General features: G+C 40.7%; 2 protein-coding genes across 2 annotated transcripts in view; one reads left to right on the plus strand and one right to left on the minus strand.

Moving 5' to 3' along the window:
- Window positions 1-16,446, plus strand: part of wscd2 (WSC domain containing 2) — a 38,264-nt gene extending 21,818 nt beyond the window's left edge. Inside the window, exons 3-9 of the mRNA XM_080499448.1 lie at window positions 4,071-4,185; window positions 6,042-6,226; window positions 8,414-8,535; window positions 8,631-8,805; window positions 10,474-10,638; window positions 10,727-10,927; window positions 14,554-16,446. Of these exons, the coding sequence (XP_080355574.1) occupies window positions 4,071-4,185; window positions 6,042-6,226; window positions 8,414-8,535; window positions 8,631-8,805; window positions 10,474-10,638; window positions 10,727-10,927; window positions 14,554-14,906 (1,316 nt within the window). The 3' untranslated portion in view covers window positions 14,907-16,446. The remainder of the gene's footprint in view (window positions 1-4,070; window positions 4,186-6,041; window positions 6,227-8,413; window positions 8,536-8,630; window positions 8,806-10,473; window positions 10,639-10,726; window positions 10,928-14,553) is intronic.
- A 1,498-nt stretch (window positions 16,447-17,944) lies between these two features.
- cmklr1 (chemokine-like receptor 1) lies at window positions 17,945-19,976 on the minus strand. The gene is made up of 2 exons (XM_080499454.1): window positions 19,945-19,976; window positions 17,945-19,816 (listed from the first exon to the last, which is right to left on the minus strand). The coding sequence occupies exon 2, from the start codon at window positions 19,784-19,786 to the stop codon at window positions 18,740-18,742; it is 1,047 nt and encodes a 348-aa protein (XP_080355580.1). The 5' UTR covers window positions 19,787-19,816; window positions 19,945-19,976; the 3' UTR covers window positions 17,945-18,739.
- Window positions 19,977-22,864: the final 2,888 nt, after the last annotated feature.

The raw sequence follows: 22,864 nt of genomic DNA on the forward strand, positions 1-22,864 counted from the left end.
ATAAACTGTGCCGCAGAGTCAGAGAAGGTTTATGGGCAAAATCCTCGCGAGCTTGTGACGTCTTATCGCGTTGGATGGTTTTCTGAAAACACCAGCCGATTGGATTAGTCTGTCCAGGGTTTACAACCATGAACTTGACTATCATTAATTTCACCCTGCTTTTCACTTTCCACATGAATCATTGTCAAGTTAGTTTCAGATAAAAAAAACTTACTCACCAAGTCGGGTGTCTGACCGTACCGCTTTTCTTCCCCGTCAATCACTTTCTGTACTCTTGGATACAGTATGAATCATTAAAAACAAAAACATCTCACTACTGCAAGAATTATTTAAGAAAACGATCAATCCATAGCATCGTTCAATGATGCTTCAATGAAATGATTGTTGGTCACTGGTGAGAGATGTGCTGGGTATATTGCTATAATGGCTTTCTGTTGTTCCGGATGCAGAATCACTCATAGCTTCAAATAATTAAGCTCTCCTCTCACGACAGAGATGCAACGATTCTGTAGATCCATTACCAAACCACAGCCAAAAGAATCCCAACTTCACAGTTTCTTCATTTGAAACTAATTCCCTGAAGCACCGGTGAGGAGGTCTTTGTGTATTTTACAGTTCTGCTCTAATCTCTAATCTTGACTCATCTCGTGTTTCATTTCAACAATGGAAGGGCTGTTTTATACCGAGGTGTCTCGGTACTCTATGACAGAGTACAATTTTGTTTATCCGAGTTGGGATGTAAATCAACATTTTAGGACTTTGCAAAACGTACTACTAAGCAGAACGTTGTGTTTTGTTTTAAAGTCAGAACAAGTATTGTATCTCTAATGAAGTAAAAAAAAAAAAAAACCATCTCTCAGGGTGAGAGTGTTTTCGTGGCTTCGTTTCGGGGTCACCACAGCTCGTCGGTTGATGTGCAAGTTTGATTTGACAGAAGTTTTATTCCAAAGGCTCTTCCTTTCACACTGGTGGCCTGTTGGAAGTGCGATCTTGAATCGGCAAGTTTGTGCTTTCAGACGTGCGCACCCCTCGGGGGCTCTCAAAGTGTGGGAGGGCAAGTTCCCACTCACAATGCTTGGACTGCATTGGGTCCCGCCAACCTCACAAATCTTACAATGTATGCTTTCTGCCCCACCAAAGAGAAAGACAAATTTCTTCATCTGGCATTCAACTATATTAAGTTATCGTAACCATTTACGCCTTGCATGAAATCTAATTTGACCATTTTAATGTACAAGTGTCAAACTCAAAGCTCACAAGCCGAATCCACAGAAAGTTGTATCGCCTACCAGAGCATTCATGAAATATAACTGTCAAAATAAAAGTATATACTGCATGACGGTACACTATTTTGCATTCTGACGGCATCTCAAAGCGAGACAACAGATACTGTATTTCCTTAACTGCATAAGTGATTAAACTGAAAATAATTAAACTTTCCTGAAATGGTCACAAAGATTGGGAAATAAATTTAATGAAAGATGGGAATAAAAATACATTTATATTTACGTTTATATTTCAGGGAGAAAAAACAAAATGCCTTCCGTGTTACGGGACAGTGTCAAACTCTTGGATGTTTGTGCAATGCATGGGACAACAACCACAGTTTAAAAAACAAACAAACTCATGTTTCATTCATCTGAAAAATTCAGTCAATGACTGAGAGGAATGATGGTTTGTTAAACTGAAAATAAAGTGGCTGTTAATAATAACGTGTATGCACATTCCTGTGTTTATGTGAGCGGATGTATTCACATTCTATTGTGTGTAGTTATACGAGTGAATAATTAATGATCACATCCGGAGATAGTTATTTAACAGTCATATAATTTGTAGTTTTCTTTAAACCATCTTTCCATTGCAAACGGCTCTCAAGGACAATCGTGCTCATGGATCCTATTATGAAAATGACTTTTGACACCACTGTTTCAATATTTCTCCATTTAACTTGCAACAAATGAAGTGATAAAGATGCGTATTTTAACAAAATAAATAACAATTGAGCCCTCCTCCGATTTCTGTAAAATGTAAAAATTCTATTAGAAGAAAGCATCCCCTTGACCCCTAGATTTCTTGTGCATGTTGCACACGAAGCCCTCTGACACTCCCCGGAGGAAGTCCGCTCCTCTGCAGAAGATAAATCTAATAATTGACATGACAGAAAATGTTCAAATACCACTTGTTTGCCATGTTCAAGTGTTTCTGTAATATTCCACTTGTAAGGAACAGTCAGGTCAGCACCGATAAACATCTGGAAGCCCCTGTGTTGGCATGGAAACGGCTCTAAATGAGCCCATGCTATTTGAATGTCTCTATTTATTCATCCTTGAAACCCTAAAATAGCCCCGGCTCACCATATATAACACCAGGATTTCACTGCAGCTTGTTTTTGGTGTCGTTGTTTCTCTGGATCCTGTCCAGAGTACCAAGCAGGCAGGTGGAGAATATAAATTGTTCGTCAACACAAAAAACAAGGCGTGCATGCTTTTGTGCGTGCGTGATGGCTAAATTTGGGGGCTGTTCGACAGATTTTTAACTCGCTCTACTCTGGGAAAGACTCCAACATCTGTGAGCAAGCAGGAGGTCCAACCAGAGAAGAAAATAAAAAAATTATTCTACTACGAAACCTACGAGTGGCCTTCTGTGTATTTGACAGCAGAGTATTAAGGGACAATGGGATTTATTTCCAACCAGTACAGCTTTAAGCTTTTCCCCTTATTTACGTACACTTAAGCCTCAGGTTATCTGATCAAATGAGGGTCTCTCAGTCTGGCTTGGCCCCTCTCCCCCCTCCCATTCTTGCTTGTTCTCAAACACTAACCTCACGGAACTGCGGCTGAACATGATGATGGTGTAATTACTATCTTCAAAGCTTTCCTTTGCTCTCGTGCATCAGTCATTACTCTGCAGTCCTTACCGTCTATAGAGGCCTGTTATGTTCGTGTTAAGAGCCCCCCCCCCCCCTTCCATTATCTACCAAATGCAATCATTCTTATGGGCTGTGAATTCAATTTGGAGGAAATATGGCAGATGCAGGCGAAAACACATAAACACATTTGAACAATGTTGGTGCAGTCACACAAATGCATAAAACAGGAGACCTGGTGCAAGCAAAATGAATATACTTGATATAACTCACGATGAGGTCATTATAGAAAGTTTGAATGGTAAAATGACAAATAAAACCAAGAGTAAAACCACTCCTATATGCAGTTTCATCCTTGGCTCCTACGTAATGTTAAACAGAAATATTATTTTCAAACCAGAGCTGCAGCTTTGTTTAAGTCAGCATTTCCCTCCAACAGAAAGCAGATTATTTCCCAGCTCAACAATAGTTAGGAGGAAGATTACAGCTCATTGCAGCTCACCACATGCTGCTCAAATGCAGGTCTTTAGACTATAACAATTAAAGTAATGCAGGGGACTCTGTGCTTCCCTCATTTAGATAACAGAGGCTCAGAGCGGTAATGGCACTGCACAGATGGTGAGAGGTTTGTTGGTAGAAGGCCGTGCAGCCCGGTTAAACCGGACAACGTTGTTTTAACAAGAGACCAGAAGCTGCTGAAGGGTCACTGTATCTCTTCTGTGCAGTGGTTTGCTGCAGCTCAGCCCAGCCCCCCGACACACACACACACACACACACACACACACACACACACACACACACACACACACACACACACACACACACACACACACACACACACACACACACACACACACACCTCTATGAAAAATGCAGCGAGATGACTGCCACTACAGTTACAGGCCACTAGAAGGGGATGTGTGTCTTTATAAATAAATAAGCATTCTGCCCCAGTTTGGACTCCTTCTATGCTCTGCTGGTTCATAGTACAGCCTCAAGAAGAAGACACTGTCGTGTATAACTTCAATGATTTAATTATGTAATTACATTATACATTATTGATATAATGTAATTAATTTACACATTTAACATTTAAAAAAAACAACTAACTGAAGAATGTTTTTCAAGTGTGTGTATGTATAAACATCCCTGTATAGCTATATATCTCGTATATTCATGCCATGTCTTTATTTTGCCTTCTCAGCAAAGTACATCGGCTGCTACATCGATGACACCCAGAAAAGAGCGCTGAGAGGAGTTTCTTTTTTTGACTACAAAAAAATGACTGTCTTTCGATGTCAGGACAACTGTGCAGAACGGTAAGACGGCTTTTCAAAATATGTTGACTTTTTGGGTGAAATGAAGTGGAAACTGACACGACAGAAGATCTGATCTGAAGATTAAAATCATGACAGTCATACATAACCACTTCCAAAACATCCTTCCTGGTTTGTGGTGTGTGGATAAATCTGATGACCAAGTTGCAAATCAATAGTCTTGTCACATTCTTAGTGGAATTGTAAACAAATAAATTAGCTAATGGATATTTCAACTCCATACAGTTATCCTGAAGGAGAAACTGTCCCACACTTACACGCTCGTCACAGTGTATTTTTATTATTCCTTCACGTTAGAAACAATGTTTGTGATTCAGTTGAGGGAAAAAAAGGAAACTTGACTTGCGGGGAAAAGGTCATGTGATTGCGTTGTGACTGAAAGCTTCTGACTGGATCTGGAGGAGACACTGTTTTGTCTGTAACTTAAGGATAATAAAACATATACTGATGGAAGTAAAAATATTTTTTGTACTTTTGGCTTGGGTCTGCTTGTCATATTTTTAGCTCGACCTTCTTCATGGCAGATCTTATTTTAGACAGCAGAGTGCTCTCAACTGTGTGTCAGTAGTTTGAGGTAGACCTTTATCCAAACTCGATGTGGTCAGGGCCCCAAAATGGTTTTTTTTGTGGACAAACATACTGGCATGGCCCTGCTGAACCCCATCGAAGCAGAGCCAGATAAACCTCTTACTGAGGTCTGAGCCAAACATGAGCTGCTGGGCACTTTAACCTTATGTTTGTGTACTGTGAATAGTTTTATTGTGCTGGAATGGTCGAAATAAAGCTGGTATGTAATCTTAGTTTCTGCATATATGTGTTCACTATGTAATTTTGACACCCGATGTCAGAACGGGATAAGACCATTCTTCACAACAATAAAAAGCCATATGATACCATACTAAATATATATGGACATATACTAGATATATGAAACGCATATAGAATTTCGATGAGAAATAATATGTAAAAGTACATTGTACAGGATTTATTTTCTCCCCCAAATTTTGATATCTCATCCGTGGACGAGTTGACCGGGGTTGCAGTTTTGTGAAGGAGTTATCCGTGGACGAGTTGTCCTCGAATCCATTTTTTTTCTTAGTTATTTTCTTTTTCCTTGCATCACAGCTCCTTCCCTCTGCGACCTCACCATCTTCTTCTCACCTCGTTTTTTTTTTTCCCAGAGGAATACCACTCCATCGAATGCATTGAATTACACCCATCACTGATTCGGAGCGGAGCAGAGAAACATCCTTCGTTTCAGCTTCTCTTCTCCTCTCCCATCGCAACCTGTCCATATCCTCTCTGAGAGCAGTGGGTTAATAGACACAGACAAACAAATGTGGGGAAACATGCAGAAGCGCGCCAAGGTTTTTGGTTTGATTGGCAGCCCAAGAGATCTGTGCTGTATGAGGGGTGTGTTAGACATCTAATTGCATTTGAAAGGCCTCTTGGGAGTCAAATCCTCCATGAACAGGAAGGAAAGAACAGACCTTGTGTGATTCAGTTTCTAAGTATACTACACTCATTTATAATTGGCTTTGCCTCAGAGGCCTGCATCATATATAGCTTTTGTCTTCAGCCAGCAAAGCAAGACGGAGAAAGAGCAGTTACTTTGAAGCAATATTTTCATGTATTTTCATCTTTGCCTCAACAGCCTTTGCGTGTTGTTTGTTTTTATTGATTAGAGCTCATCCAGTTGCTCGGAAGGATAAACTGTATTGGCCTGCGAAGGATTAGGAAACATAATGAAGGCTCAGAGCACTCATTTGAACCTCTCTGTCTTTTGTTTTCCCCAAACGATCGTAATGCTTTTACCGTTTTCTTGCACTCTCCTCCAGAGGCTACATGTATGCAGGCCTGGAGTTTGGAGCTGAGTGCTACTGTGGTCACAAGATCCAGGCTCCCAACGCTTCGGAGAGCCAGTGCAACATGGAGTGTAAAGGAGAGAAGAGCAACCTGTGCGGAGGAGCCAACAGACTCTCCATCTACAGGCTGGAGCTGAGCCAGGAGTCGGCACGCCGCTGTGAGTCCGACACTCAGCAACTTAATAAAACTCCCTTAGGTTACTTACAGACCTCATGTTGCATCACACAGGACTACCAATAAAAAAAGAGAGAGATTTGAACATTTAGACTCACTCATGTTAATAAAACATGGCGGTAATCCAAAGCCTTTGATTAAATATAAGATTTTAACTCTATATCTGTTCTTTATCCAAACATGAGTGCAACGGTTTGTATCCGCTGAGGCGCAAAAAAAGGCTGTTTTGATCCAGAAATGTAACAAACCTGCTTTCTGAGAGCAAAAAAAAAAAAAAAAGATTTGGGTGTTGGGGGTTTTATTTTTTTTGAGTTATTGGCACAGTTGGGAGCAGGCAGCTCTGTGTGTTTACCTCTTTCCCAGGAGAGCTGTTCTACCTACGTACACCCAGCCAGTCGTGGTCTGCATCCTAAATATTTGCTGCCTGCTGGTGGGAAACGTGAAATGTTTAGAAAAAAAAAGAAGAAATGGTTGGTATTGAGATGTAAAAGGAGGTTGCTAATATCCTGCTGTTATCGTGGGCATTTAGACATTTTTGTAAACTAGCATGTGAAGCTCTTGTTTGTTCCGGTTTTGTGGTCTTTTTTTTTTTTTTTTTGTGAAATCTTAAAAAGGCCTCGCTGTGAAGTTAAGTAAGTTTGAACACCTTATTCTCCTTTCTTTCTGCTCTTCCTCTTTCTTTCTTCTTGTTCATTTCATAGAAATGTTCCTTGAAAGCTGAGTACGTTAGTATGCACAGCTTTGGTGAATATTTAAGCAACTCATGAATCTATTCACGCTCCATCTATAATCTATAACGTCTCTTTCTTCCATTGAGGCTGTTTGTTTATTATTTTCATTTCTGCTTTTTTCCCCCCCTCCCGTGTTTGCCTTCCATCAGTTTGCTGTGTAAGCTCTTCATGTTTGGATTGCCACCTCTAACCCTGATCTCCGTCATGTGAGCCCAGCACAGAACATTATGGAGGAAATGGAGGAAATGTGTTGAGGTGGCTGTTTTGGGGGGTTTGCCGCATCCAAGCGACTATGGCTTTCAAGAACGGCTTTGATTAACCTTCATAGATGATTCAGTGGTCTGAAGTTTCCTTTTTGAGACTTGTGTGATTTATTTCTACGTGAATCAAAGGAGCACAAGAATGGTGCACAGCAAGTGTGAAATGCACGGAGCACCCACATTAAAAATGCAACTTCTCTTTGGAGAAAAAGGTCAAAAGTAAATAAAACATGACTCGTATGCACAGGCCTTGAGCTAATTTGCCCAGGGTGCAATCCTTTTACACTGCCGAAAGTTATTATTTTAAGTGGGGGGGGAAACGGAGAAAATCTCACCCATGTTGTTGGGTGCCGGTATTGGCAGTGTGAACTTTAATCGGACGAATTGCGACAGATGCACAGCTACATTTGCATATTTTATTCAACTATGTTCAAGGCAAGCTGTCTTCATCATGGTATTTGAGCCGGTGAAAAGCAGTAAGAGTTTGGCTCCCTCCCTGTTTTATTAATTCTTCACAGTCTGTTGGAACACGGAGACAGATTCATGAGTATTGTATAGCAGAGCTGCTGACAAGTTGACGGCCTGATATAAATGTGAACCGGCTGCTTAGATTTCCTTAAGCAGTGCCTCAAAACATACAATAGTTTTCTGCCATTAAAGCTGAGATACACTGCAAGAAATCACTATTTTTGTCTTTTCAGATGAATTTGTTTAATTATCAGAAGAAGCCTTACGGCAGCAAACAAATGATCTCTTGGTGATTCTGTAATTATCTGTCAATGCACTTGCAGCAGCAGCAAAACAGATGAACTGGAATTAAAACTTAGATTATGAATTATTACTGCAAAGATAAGCTCACAAGTTCAAGTGAGGAGCGGAGTGGGTCGTCTCTGTGTCCGTGATATACGGCTCATCCATCTCTCAGCCTGGAGAGGAGACCAAAGGTTGAAGGTCATCATCACACTGCGGGGATGTGAGCGCTGCTATTGGTTCAGTTCTCTGGCAGGTCAGGGCTACGGCAGACTGCAGGGCAGCCCCAGTGGGATCTTTTCATCAGGGGTCAGTTGCCAGAGGCCAATCTGATGGACGCTCTGCTCAGTAACCATGAAAATGCAGCATATTGTGTTTCCTCCCGTTAAAAAACATTCTGGTTTTTTTTTTTCCTTCTTTCTGTTTCAGATGGCAGTGCCATTTTCAAAGGGTGTTTCCACCGGCCAGACAATGTCACATTGGCTCTTCCTTTCAGCACAGTCATACAAAATATGTCTGTAGACAAGTGTGTGGACTTGTGCACAGAGAGGGTGAGCAAGAGGGGGGGCTGGGTGTGCTTCCACTGTGTGCATCTTTATGTTGCCTGGATGTGTCTTCAAATGTGTAATGGCGGCTGTATTTTCAGGAGAAATCGCTGGCTGTCCTGGCTGGAGATCGATGCTACTGCGGTTTTCCAACTCCTCTCTTCTCCCTTCACGAGCTGGAGGACGAGGACATGTGTCTCCAACACTGCCATGGAGAAGAGTTTGAGAGCTGTGGAAATGACAAGTACTTTGTGGTGTACCAGACACAGGTTCAAGGTAAACGCCGCAGAATGAAGACGGCACACAGCACACTGTAGGCGTGGCGGTGCATTTTAGTGTGAGCCACAGCCCGGAGACCGAGATTTGGTTTCCTTTGTTCCTACTCATGCTGTTTGAAATCATCAACCTTCAACATCAAGCTGTCAAGTTAAGCTTATGTCTGAGAATTTGTAATATAAATTGCATTCAGTTCAGTTTCTTAACACATTTCGATGGTAATTCTTGTTAAATGTTCAAACAGCTCTGATGCCACACGTTTAAAAAAAAAAGTCTTATACAGATTTACTGAGTTTTGCATGAAGTGGGGTTTGCCTTTATGAGTAAACCCATGATGAAAGCTTCAATAAGTATATAAAGGATGTAAAAAGGGGTTAAAAGCAAATGCACCGAGAAAAGGTGAAAATAATTTAAAGGTAGAAGTGATTCAGAGACACTCAGCGTCTTGCAGGTATAAAGATATTTCTGTGTCAACAGTCGGCGAAAGAGCAGAAAGATATCAACTAAAATAATCCTTTCAAACAGCAAATCGATTGTCTCCATTTATAAAATACAAAAAAGAAGCTGCCACAAATGAGGAGCGCAATTACTTGGGAAAGAAAACAAAGGTGGACGTCGTGGAGCACAAAGCAATCAACTGGAGTCCGGGAGCTTTGGACCTCATTTGTCAAACATTATTACGGCCTATTATTATGGTCCTGGAGAGCGAAAGGCCCCGTGCGCTTCAGATGGACTCCTTCTCCGACACTCCTGTTTCAAATGAGTGGATCACCAACAAGCTGTGCAGGCGCCTGATAACACCTCATTTGTTTCATTCGTGTGTGATGGAGCAGAGAGAAAACGTGAAGGGCACCAGCGCCTCAGGACTGCAGTCCCACCGCCAACGCTGTTCAGAGATGGACACTAAAACCGGGACTTTGCACTTTAATGTAGCATTCCTTATTTAATTTCAAAATTAATGTTTTGAAGCACAATGCTTGCAGTTTTATGGTCAAGACGGTGCACACATAAATTGTTCTGTGATAAGTCTCATTAAATAAATTTGAGGCATTCCAACTTATTTTTCAGTTGATTTAGCATCATTTAGACTTTTTAGGGCAAAAATAAATAAATAGATAAAATTCAAGATTGATTTCATTGCCGTCTTAGCAACCAGTACTTCTTTAGTTTACATGTAAACAATCATGCTCGTCTTTGTTGCTGTGGTCTTTGCTCAGACTGCAGATGTGACTCAGATCAGCGTGAAAAGCAGCCCAGTAAACAAAAACGGGTTCAATGCAAAGCCAAACAACAAGAGACGGTGGTGGGAAGTGAAAAACACGCTGTTTGATGAGGAGGCAGTATGTTGGTTTTTTTTTAAAAACACTCATCAGCATTTTACCCCCACAATAACGTCACTAACTGAGAAGTTGGAGCAATCGGTGTAGCCCACACACGGCAAACAAATACCACATTTCTTCCTCCCCCAACAATCTAATGACGCCTCAACCGTCTTCCCAAGTTTCACCATTGTGTTATTTCTTTGTTGACATTGTTTCTATAAAACTTTGCTATGAACCAGCGACGTCACAAGAGGCCAAGTCTCAGAGCAACTTCCATTATCACTGCCAACCGTTCACTGAGCTTTTACATCACAAATCAATAAATTCGCCCTTTGTGTGTTGTCAGATAACCGCTGCATGGACCGACACTTTCTTGCCACGCGTGCCAAACAGCTGGTGGCTCTCGCCAGTTTCCCTGGAGCGGGAAACACCTGGGCTCGCCACCTCATAGAGCTCGGCACCGGCTTCTACACCGGCAGCTATTACTTTGATGGCTCCCTTTATAATAAAGGTAGACGGTAACGTGTGTGTTTGACATGAATCAAAGGTGTTCCTGCTGCTGTGGTTAAATCACTAACTGGGATTTCGCTGTGTGACAGGATTTAAAGGGGAGCGCGACCACTGGCGTAGCGGGAGGACAATCTGCATCAAGACGCATGAGAGCGGCAGGAAGGAGATCGAGGCCTTTGACTCCAGCATCCTCATGATCCGAAACCCTTACAAGGCGCTGATGGCCGAATTCAACCGCAAATATGGCGGGCACATTGGATTTGCGTCGCAAGCCCACTGGAGAGGGAAAGGTAAGCTTCCAGCTGGAGGGCAAAAATTGAAAATACTAAAATTGTCTGTTTTTGAAAAAAAAAAAAAAAAGAGTATGAACATTTTGTAATGTTTTAACATTTCTTTCTGAAATCAAGTGTTGGACATTAACAACAGTTCATCACAACAATGTGGCTGAGCACGTTCTTTTTTTAAACTTGTAAAACCATTTTCACGGTGCTGGAACTGATCCACGTTTCTGTTTTGAGAAGTGAAGTAACAAGCCCACCAGCCTGAGTCATGCCCGTGAACAAGTATTGTTACACAAACACTCGTCCCACACTCAAGTATGTACAGTGGAAATGGGAATCTTACGCATTAAAGATTTTCTTGTTCAAACCCTTTGTCAGCTGAAAGGTGCACTGTGTTGGTTAAAAAAAAAAACTCCCCCAAAAAAACTAAATTTAAAGCTGCTGCTATTATGACCTTATCAGCATTTCTGTCTGCTTCTTCTTTCATGTAAATGATACATTGTTAACTCAAACTGGGAGCGAAACAAAGATACAAGCATAACGTATCATTTCCCACGAGAGAAAATGAGGAAACAAGGTCTTTCCCATTAATTGATGAACTTCAAATAAAAGGTAGATGAGCTGCGTTAGCTGTCTTTGGTTCAAGCCTTTTATGACTTAAAATGCTGCTGTGCTTCGTGACGTCGCTCTCATGAACAGAAGTCATAGAGACCGCAGGGTCACGGCCCACACTGCAGAATTAAAAATAATTATTAAAATTCAAATGTCTTTCATAATACCAATATGTTTTTATAAGATCTAAAATAGCTTTTAATTTTCATTAGTGTTTTTTGGCACATAAAAATTAGTTTTTTATGCTTCTGCCGCACTTCAAGAATAAACCGCAAGTACATTTTCTATCATGGTGTCTTATGTCTGTCAGGAAACAAGTACAACCATCAAAAGCTCTTGAAATTAGAGCAATTTTTTTTCAATGATTCCATTTGTTTCATTCAATATTTTTGCAATTTATGATGCATGACACTCCGTTTTGGCACCAGAAAGTCTGATACCTTCTTTTTTTTAAGATGGCACCAGTTGTATGAGGAAAAATGAAGTGACTCTCACACTTAAAGGTGGATGCATATTGTCCTCTGACAGACCATAGAAATGTGTTTTCGGCCCTCCCTTGGTTCATGTGTCATTATTCTGTTAATGAGTGGCACTTCTCCACGTATCCAGTTACATCCTGTTTTTACCGTTGCCTCCCACTAACGACAAGTTTTGGGTCAATGCCTTGGACACGTCGCCAGTCTATCAAAGGGCAAACACAGAGAGACAGACAGTCGCACACTCTGTCACACCTCTGAACAATTTATAGTCACCAATTAACTTCAAGCACGTTTTTTCTTGAAGAAAGCTGCGCAAACATGGTCACATTGCATTAGGCAGCTGCATACAAATGCGTCACCACAATATCTGCTCATGTTTGATGATGAACAGCAAGTAATTTTTAAGAAAACACTCAAAGAAATTAAACTCTCAAGGCTAAACTGTGTGTCAGTAAAACAGAGGCCACATTTTGCAAAAAAAAAATAAAAATCATCTTTATGCATATTGAATTCTTGTTACTTACATCCCCCACCTTGCTGCATCTCTCATCGCATGGCCGCTGGTTCCGTCTCGTCCGTGTATCGTCTCTCTGACTTTCAGCTGAGGTTCAATCGATTTTCCAGACGCTGGAGGATTGCCGACCCAGCAGTTGTCTCTCTTTGTGGAAACATCAGCACATTTGGCCTGCCATTTCCAATGAGTGTTTGCTACTTCACTTGGTGGGGAAATGATGCAGTGACATCAGTAAAGAGAAAGACTTTTTGACAGCTGCCACTTCAAATACAGTGAGATGCTGTCGTCTGACAGGCGCCATGACATTGTGTACGGGGCCCCACGTGGAAGATTGGATGCACTCACCTCTGCAGAGGGACACTGTGGGGCTCAGACAATGTTACAGACACTGATGCCTTCCGGTGTGGCCCCACAAAGTCAACTCAGGGGCGTGTATAACCTGTTTTGGAGGGCATGGCATTTTACAAAACACACGACACGCATTTCCAGACCTATCGTGGTGGATTTACTGTTACATAAATATCCTCATTGAGGTTTTCAAAGTCACAGCTTGGCTAATAAAACCACACATATCCTAACTGAATTTGAAATCCTATCAGCCTTCAGCAGAGCAGGCTCTTCTGGGAAAGAGTTCAGATTATCTTAGGATTGGATTTCTCCGCAAAGATTTGACAGAAAAAAAGAACATGCCTGGCGTGTCCTAAAAAGCAGCTCCTCTGCGTTACTCCACCGCTGGTTGTGTTTTCGGATGACGTACATAATATTCAGTCCTCTTTGATACTAAAGTTGACTCTATAATTGGTGTCTGAGACAGCACTGCAAGCTCAGCAGGCTTTAAACTTTAACGAGCACCTCTTCGCGCAGTAAAGATGCAATCTAATGCAGCGCTGCTCCTGCCAGCTGCTGTTTTTATGGGCCAGGAGATGATCAATGAGGAAAAAGTAGCAAGAAAAGGTTTTTTTTTTTTCTTTATTACCTCTGCAGTTTGACTGACACTCGAGAAATGTTCACTGAGGACACCTCAGAAAACACTTGGACTAGCCTACTGTGTGTTGCAACACACCTCACGAGCTGAATGGTGTCAGTGTTGTGCTGCTGGAACTCTCACTTCCCCTTAATTCAGTCCCCTCACAGACACTTTGCTTTCTTATTTATTTTTCTCAAGGCCCCCATTGCATTAAACTGCTGGAGGGGAAATTCTCTATTTAAGTAACAGTGGAAGATAAAACTACCTCTTTCACACATACAGAGCAATAAACACTGTTTTTCACATTTCCGTCAACTCGTAGACGCACCTTCACGGCAGCTCCTCTCACACAGGAGCTCTAAATGAACATTTGATTGAATGATGCACCATTTTTTGTTCTATCATTCGAGGAGCACACTGCAATAACAACTGTTTTATTTCCCCTCAATTTGCATTACACACTGTGTTTTCTTCTTGTACTCCACCTTTGTATTATTTGAACCTATTTCTATATGCACATGCTAACTACTATGTTGCACACATTCATACCACAGCTCATGGTTTGTTTTTGACAGTTTTATATGATAGACATTTTAAGAGCATTTAACTGAAGGTGCATTTGTCGACCGTGGTGTTGAAGGATATAAAAGCTGCGGGGACGGTGGATGTTGTGTTGGCAGCCGTCCACTGCTCAGCCGCTCACACATGTCATGCAGGGGGTGAGAGGAGTCGTCCACCAGGGACGTCAGCTTGGTTAACGTCCTCTTCTGGCCAGTCCAAAGGATAATTTCAGGACCAAACAGCTCGTCTTAACCAGCTCGCTCAGCCCCATTCTGTTTCTCCACGACAGCCAAACTTCTTTCCTGACTCTCCAGAGGAGTTTTAATTCATAAAGCTACACACTAAATAAGAGGAACAGTTTTGTAATATTTATGAAGAATGGAAATTAATTTGGTACAAAATAACATTTACAAATTACAGACTTCTATTCTATTCTTTCTTACTAAAAGAAAAGAAGAAGCAGATATCTGATTTACCTTTACCCTTTTCATTTTTCCTGCAGAGTGGCCTGAATTCGTCAAGAACTATGCCCCTTGGTGGGCGTCCCACACATTAGACTGGCTGAATTATGGAAAGAGCGTCCATGTGGTTCATTTTGAGGACCTGAAGAAGGACCTGTTCTCACAGCTCAAAGCAATGGTCCAGTTTTTGGGTCTGAAGGTTGCTGAGGACCGTCTCCTCTGCGTCGAGGGCCAAAAGGACGGCAACTTCAAGAGGTCGGGGCTTCGTAAGCTGGAGTACGACCCCTACACTACTGAAATGCGAGCGAACATCAACGAGCTGATCAGAACAGTCGACGTGACCTTGAAGAAAAGAAACATGTCTGGGGTTCCAGATGACTATAAGCCAAGATGATAGTTGTTTTCTTTTTCCCTGCATTATTTGGAGTGTTTTCTCAACAAACGCTACACACCATATTCTGTAGGATTCTGGGACTTTATAAGTTTTTAAAATTATTTTTCAATGAAGTCACTTAGCTTTGAACTGTAGTGTGAATACATTCGTCCCTTTAGTTATCGGTTTGAATTTTTACTCGACTTTAAAAACAAAAGATAAAAAAGAAACTCATTCCCATTTTCAGCAGCTTTTTGTTTTCCGAGTTGAGGCGGGAGGTTTGTTTTTCTCTTGCGCTGAATGGAAAGCACTTCTTATTCTGCTCTATGCATATGTGTGGTGTTGGCATGTCCACGTGCCTGAACATGAGGAAGGTACGATAACCGAGCACACTGCGGCTCATCTGACTCTGCCAGGTAACAATACTAGATGAAGGGTGGGGGAAAAAAACTAAACAAAACATTGAATCCCAAAAATAAGGAATATTTAATGCAAAGTGTGATGCGGGAGCTTATTTTGTGCAAAAGAGAAGTAACTACTACCAGGATTAAAACATTAGGTATTTTGCTGCTATCACAGTCACAGAACTATTTTATATACACAGTTCAGTTGGATCTAACTTTTTTGTTAGAGGGAATAACGCAATATGCAGGGTATGGCTACCTTATGATGATGATGCTGTGTGTTTTTCAGTTTTTGTAAGTTGTTAAACTTACTATATATTAATGAATTCTTATTTTTGATGATCGAGATGTAATAGATTTACATCTGAGTTCCTGGTGTTTAAGAAGATGAATAATCCCTCTTGAAGGCACTGACTCGAGAACAGAAGAAGATTAATGTCCTCTGTGTTTATTTAGCTCTGATGCGCAGTGCAAATGTTGATTTTGGTCGTAGATTTGTTTTTCTGAACACTGGACTTGATGCAAATATCCAAAAAGCACTTTGCTGTGCAACACCTTCCCCAAAGATCACAAAGAATTAAGCATTACGCTCATAACATAGTCTGGAGGTTATCTTTAGTCTTAGAGAATATTGTAGATTTATTTATGACAGAAAAACTTGCCGAATGTGAAAACAGTCTCTTTTTATCGCTTTGTTGGAAGAAAAGCTTTAAAAATGTTAAGGCCGGTGATAATTCTACTCTTCCTAATAAAGAGAAACGGGAAAAGTTCTGCTACAATTTAATAAACAGCACGTCTTATAAAAGGTACTCGGTATGCTCTGCCACATGCTAAAAAAAAAACACAGTGCTAAAGTATAAACAAATTAGTACAAGAATATATATTTAAAGAATATACATCCACACACTGGTTTCTGAGAGACAGCAAACATAAACTGACTTCCATTTTCACTATAATATAAATATATTTTTGTAATGTGTGCTGACACATGGAAATTATTTGTATTGCAACAAGCAGCAAGGATGACTTGTTTATATTTTTAACACATGCTTTAAACTTTATTGGCTCTGGCTTTCAATTACAAGGAGGCACTTATTGGACAGGTGTCACATTTGAATGTATTTTATATGGAATGAATGTAATGGTTTGGAATGAAATGGCCCAATAAATGAATAAATTAAATTAAGCTGCTGTTTTGTACTGGTTTTTTCTTTTTCTTTTTCTCTAATGCTTTCAAAACAATTGCTGATATTCTATATTGTCTGTAAGTCATAATGCAGTATGTTAAATCTATGTGTGTACCTTTCAGACCTGGATACTCGGTACAAGTAACAGGCATGGTTATTGCATACAAATCAAAGCTTCACTTATAAAACCTTTTAGGATTGGATAATATTTAGGTCAACACATTGGAGACGTGGTTTAAGTTGTGACTCCTGTATGGATCGTTGCATATATAGAACAATGTATTACAGTGTTCATGAGGAAAGCTTGAAGAGAGCACATACAGGTAATATTAAAATACAGAAGAAATGGTCATTTTGCTTATTAAATCCAAATCGTGAAACTTCCACTTATTATAGATTTATTATGAATAATGATTTCTAGCATTTTCATTTTATAATTTCAGTGTCGATTTCAGTTTTACAAACAATTAGAATATTTCTAAGTACATTTTATTTTTGACTAGAGGCCATAATTAAGATTTGAAATGCTTTTAAGCCTAGCTATATATTGTTAGTGTAGAAAAAGCTGATGAAACAACGAGCTTTTGATTGATATTTACTTCCTCTTGATCTACACCTGTATATAGGTCTATGCATTCACAAATTAATCTGCTTCTATAACAGTGAAACTAGGTTGAGTCAGAACAAGGCTAAAACATGCGAGTCTGTATAACCATGAGCCACCCATATGAAACTATAACTGAGGAAACTGCATAGGTACCCTGCTGTTTCAGCGGGACGATTCCACGCTGGCTGTGTTTCATTTCAGCAGTCTGCCGACTGGGTCTTTCCCAAGTGCCTCGCTCTATTTCAACATTTGAAAGAAATATAGCCACACATTTTAATTCTCATTACGATTCCTCCTGTGTTGTCACTGAGCAGGAAATGAGCTGCTCGGCAGTCACTTTGATTCTGTTCATTGCAGATATACACTCATTATTTATTCATCTGCAGGTTATGCCGTTAGAGGCAGCGCAGTCTTGACATTGCTGAGATGTATTTCCCATAAAAGGCTTGAATGTCGATTCCAGCTATTTTGCAGTTTTTAAAGTTTTTGCATAAATGAGTTTGGAAACATGCCCTGAAACAGATCACACTGTTCTTCTTACAACTCAATCATAAAGATTCAAAGTGCTTTAAAGCTCATTTGTGTGTGTGTGTGTGTGTGTGTGTGTGTGTGTGTGTGTGTGTGTGTGTGTGTGTGTGTGTGTGTGTGTGTGTGTGTGTGTGTGTGTGTGTGTGTGTGTGTGTGTGTGTGTGGAGTCATCAACAACAGGGGGCAACATTAAAAAATCTGTATTATTAGTAATCAGAAGAAATGTACAAATCAGATTCACTCATCAACGTATTAAGAAAAAATATATGTGAATTCACCAAGTTGTTTAAGTTTGCTCATATCAACCCAAATTAATCATATGTGTGACGCTAACCTTGCACAACATTAACAACCACAAACTGTCTGCAGAGTGTAACAGGAACATTCTGCACATATTAGCATATATGGTGCACATATCAGACCACGGAGGGGAGGGGGGGGGTATGTCAATTTTTTTTCATTCTTGGTAGGAAATAAACCCACTAAACATCCTGTCCTGAGTTGAAGGTTTTTTTTTAGGGTGTATGTGCATAGAAATGAAATGTCAATGCCTTCTTCCAGCAATGGTGCTTGTTTTATTTCTGTATTTATTATTACATATAGTCTAACCCTGTTTCACTAAACTTCAGTATCAGAATGTCCCATTTTATGTCTGTTGTGTATGAGTTGTTCTGTATGAAAGATTCCTTTACTTGTCTCGATATACTGCTGATTGTGAACCATAAACGTTTTGAAAAAGTGACGCTGCTATCGCACGCTATGACAAACATTTTGAAATTGCTTTTGAGAGAAAAGCCTCTCGAGAACTGTTTGAGGACATGTTGCGATAATGACAAGTTTTGTTTTGTGTTCATTATCAAATGACGCAGATCATAGTTTTGAAAAATGGGATTCACAAGTCCGTGTCGCACAAACGCTGATTTCTCAACTCTTGGCTGTAAAAGATCGAATGCAACATGAGCTGAATGCACATTTACATACTGTCAACGGTTATTCAGCCGCATTATACCAGTGAGCCTGGAACGTCAGCTCTCTTTGTGCTCATTACAACAAAGAATTCAATGAAATAGTCTTTTCTTCCGTCGTCCTGCCCATCTATGAAGAGCAGGCAGTGTTGGGTTGACGGCTCTAGATGTGTGTCGACGCTCTGCCGTCCATGGAGCTGGATCTGGACAGGTATCGGCTTGTCGTGCGGCCGTCCTCCGCCATCGCATTCTCCATCTTTGAAAGCACAGAGCTCTTGAACTTCTGCTTGAAATCGTTGCCCATGAAGACGTACAGCACGGGATTAAGGAAACTGTTTGCCGCCGCCATGGAAGTGCCCACCTTGAGTCCCGCGGTTAAAACACTGTGGTCGTAGTCTTGGTGGCGCAGCTCCAGCAGCACAAAGACATGGTACGGCATCCAACACGCAAAGAAAGTCACAATGAGGGCCGTCATCACTTTGAAGGGTTTGGAGGATTTGGTCATTCTGTTGTTTCGAAGTTTGACGATGATGACGGAGTAGCAGACGATGATGATGACGAAGGGCACAGTGAAGCCTGCAAGGAAGCGCGTCACCGCCACGGCGGCGTGACTGTGCTGGTGTAAAGTGTAGTTGTTGTAGCACGTAGTCCTGCCCATGTGTGTGTGGACCTCACGGAAGATCAGAGAGGGGATGCTCAAGCCCATGGCGAGCAGCCAGGCCAGGACCACGGCGACCGACGCCTTCTGAACAGTGCGCTGGTTCTGGGCCCAAACTGGGAACATGACAGACACGCAGCGGTCGATGCTGATGATGACGAGCAGGAAGATGCTGCTGAACATGTTGAGGAACATGACTGCAGAGGCAAATTTGCACATGTAGTAGCCAAAAATCCAGTTTTCCATCGCCATGTTGGTGATGCTGAATGGGAGGAAGACGCAGAAGACGAAGTCGGAGATGGCGAGGCTCAGGTACCACGTGGTGTTTACTGTCTTCTTCATCTTGAAGCCAGAAATCCAGATGACCAAAGCATTTCCGCAGAAGCCCAGCAGAAAAATGACGACGCTCACGACGAGTATGGTCATGCAGAAGATGTCCTTCACACACGGGGCTTTCTGGTGAAAAACTGCCTCCTCGTGTGTCGTGAAGTTTCCATCGTAGGAGTAGTTGTAGTCCATGTTGATGTCATAATAGTCGTCTGACATTTCCATGTTGCCTGCAGAATATTCTTCCAAAATAATCTGTAAAAAGATTTTTTTTTTTAAATCAATTCTAATCTAAAATATCTTTTTCTTAAAAACTGAACATGTAAAAATCGTTTCCAATATATCTGCTAAACACAAATTACATAAATGTAATCATCGCTTACCTCAAACACAAACTAACCACCGCTGGAGCCTCGGCTGTGTCGAGAGTCGACTGAACTGAGTTGCTTCCTTGACATTAGTTAAACACAGATACCACACAATCAGCTGACTGAGTGGTTTCTCAACACTTCCATCCCCTAAATAATTTCAGTACTGCATTTTTGTGGCAATGTCTTACAAAGAGTTCAGATTAATTTCATTTGCGTTTGGTGATGAGGGCATTCAAATCATTTCTATCATCACCTGTGATAAATCATTCACAGCAGGTTGTCACTTTCACGTATAGAAATCATTATAAAACCTCAGTGTCTGATCAGTTTGTTTTTTCTTGTAATAATGCAGTTATTTATTCTGTTTTTGGACCCAAATAAAGCTTTAATTAGTAACAATACATTGATATGTTCTAGGTCTGGCGTGTTAAAAAGGGGAAATGTTGTACAAACACAAACATTCCCTGCCTGAGTTTATGGAAGTAACTTTTACATTTCTGAGAATGCAAAGTAATTCTTGTACCAGGAAGCTACACTTCTTTTGTCCAGATGTTGAAAGCATTCAAGTAGGTACCACAGTGCTCCTGCTACCATCAGGCACTGGTCAAACTGATTTTAATTAGAAGTTACAACCCCAACTTTTGATCCAGCTGATTCTGATAGGGCACACAAAACCCAGCAGCTGCTTCTCCTATCGTAAGTGACTGAATTAGCTCTCTTTGGCTGTGCTGCTTCACTGAGGCATAATCATAGAGGCAGATGCATTCGTCTGCAATGTTCTGTGTTTCTGCTGAATGTGAGGAGGCAGCAGCAGCAGCAAGAACAGCTGCAGGAAGACGAAGCACAGATGGCAAAGTCACTCCGTTTGGATAATGAGTGAGGAGGACAGCACTGTCTCAGATATCACATGAGGTTCTTGAGTACATCTAAAAACTCCCACATATGTAGAGAATGATAAACTTTAGTTTATCAGAAAGAGGCGTGCTGTTACCCTTGAAGGTTAAAATAGTGGACATTCAGTTGAGTTATCTGAGAAATAAGCAAAAGCTAGTTTCTGCAGGATTGTTGTTTGTCAAATATATTTTGAAAGACCGGCGTCGTCTTTGTGTCCCACAAACACGCGCGCACACACACACACACACACACACACACACACACACACATACACACACACACACACACACACCTATTCTATTCTATGGAGGGTTTCAATCTGCAAGTTAAAAATAATCACCGACAACATTTTTAATAAGCAACATTTCATCAAGCATTTATGTTATTATTAATTACATATGACACTATTGAGCATATATTAGCTCTTATAAACAGGCCTAATTTGTCATGTGCCCTTTTTTGGCTTCAGCTGTCTGCATGAGCTGTACCTGATCAATATAACATAATCCCAGAAATGCGCACACACTCATACACTCACAGCTGCATTCGTAGGAAGTAGTCAAGGGGAGTTCAGTCCCGACACCAGTAACCTTTAATTAAAAGCGTAATAAAAGAGAATATTGGATTTGGAAATTCTTAATAATCCCTACAACTTAACCCAGTGGCTTTATCACATAGAAATGATGATAAGAAAAATCTAGGAAAAATCCTCAATGAAAGTATAAAGTAAGCACGCTTTTAATTGCTGACATTATTGCAAAAAGCATATCCAGACTCAGGGTTGAACACAGAGAAACAGATCTAATTCCCTAACAAAGATCAACATGTAGCAGGTGGTGTTTTTTTATTGCAAAGCTCGGTTCAGTGCACAGATGATAAGTCGAAAATAGCAAACCATTCCAGCAGGAGCAAAGGCAAAATCATGAAACGGGGAGACAGATGAGATCCAGGAACACGAGCGCACAAAGGAAACAAAAAACAGACATAAAACCTCATGAAGATTTGGTAAATGAGTTGAAATGCTTCAGAAATTAAGCAGATTAGAAAGAAAGACAACAGTGTGAGACACAGACTTTAATTCATAAAGCATTGACATTAAATAGGGCTGAAACAATGAGGGCACGAACCCAATTAACTCATTGGGGCAACTTGTTACCACATACACAAACAAGAATGTAATACAGACTGTGTTTGAAATCACTTAATATTTTCAAATGGGGCACTGAAGAGGATGTTTGTAATTTTCCCATTATGCAATAATATAACGGCTCTAATTAATTACCACCGTGTCAGTTGCATCATTCATGTAAATTTTGTCTTAAACCATTGCAGAGCTGCTGTCTCTGGCTGAATCGTGAGCCGATGGACAGCTTTCACGTTAGTTGCTGTTGTGTTCATGACTATTATGTTACTTAACTCCTTTCTAGTGGAGAACGAGCGTCGCATTCATTCTGAATGTGATGGTAAAATAAAGGGTTCTCTATTGTCTGTGACACGTTGAAACATTAAGTGCCCAGTAAGCTTCCATTGCATGAATATTTCCTGTGTTGCTTTTGTCTGCAAGCATTGTATGAACCTGTCTCTTGCATCTGACCCCCGATACCAAACAACAGAGCATCTGATCACTCCTCTGTCCCCAACCACCCAGCGTCTTCTATCCCTCTGATGACTTTACAGATTCTGTAACCGGATAACAAGTATTTTTTTCTTCAGTTGAAGTACTGTTGTTTTTCACACAGATAATTTTAACTTCACTCCACCGTGATGTATATAACCTTGCTGCACTGATGAAAATTACTCTCTTCAATTAGCTTCTACAGTAATTGAATTACAACACAGAGACACACATTAACACGGAAATTGAGCCTTTGAAAAGCTGTTGAAGCACGTCATAGCCAATCAGTTTCAAAACTCACATGCTTGCACAACGATAAGACAATGTTTTTCCCCTGTTTGAGCTTCCTAATTTAGATTTTGATTAGTATAACGAACATGCAATGTTACAGCACCTTTGGAAAACAAACATATATTGCCTGTA

The sequence above is a fragment of the Blennius ocellaris genome, assembly GCF_963422515.1.
Source record: "Blennius ocellaris genome assembly, chromosome: 7".
Classification (NCBI taxonomy): domain Eukaryota; kingdom Metazoa; phylum Chordata; class Actinopteri; order Blenniiformes; family Blenniidae; genus Blennius; species Blennius ocellaris.

What these genes read in the sequence shown, in the direction of transcription:
- cmklr1 (XM_080499454.1), bottom strand. Translation starts at nt 19,786, where the DNA reads ATGGAAATGTCAGACGACTATTATGACATCAACATGGACTACAACTAC.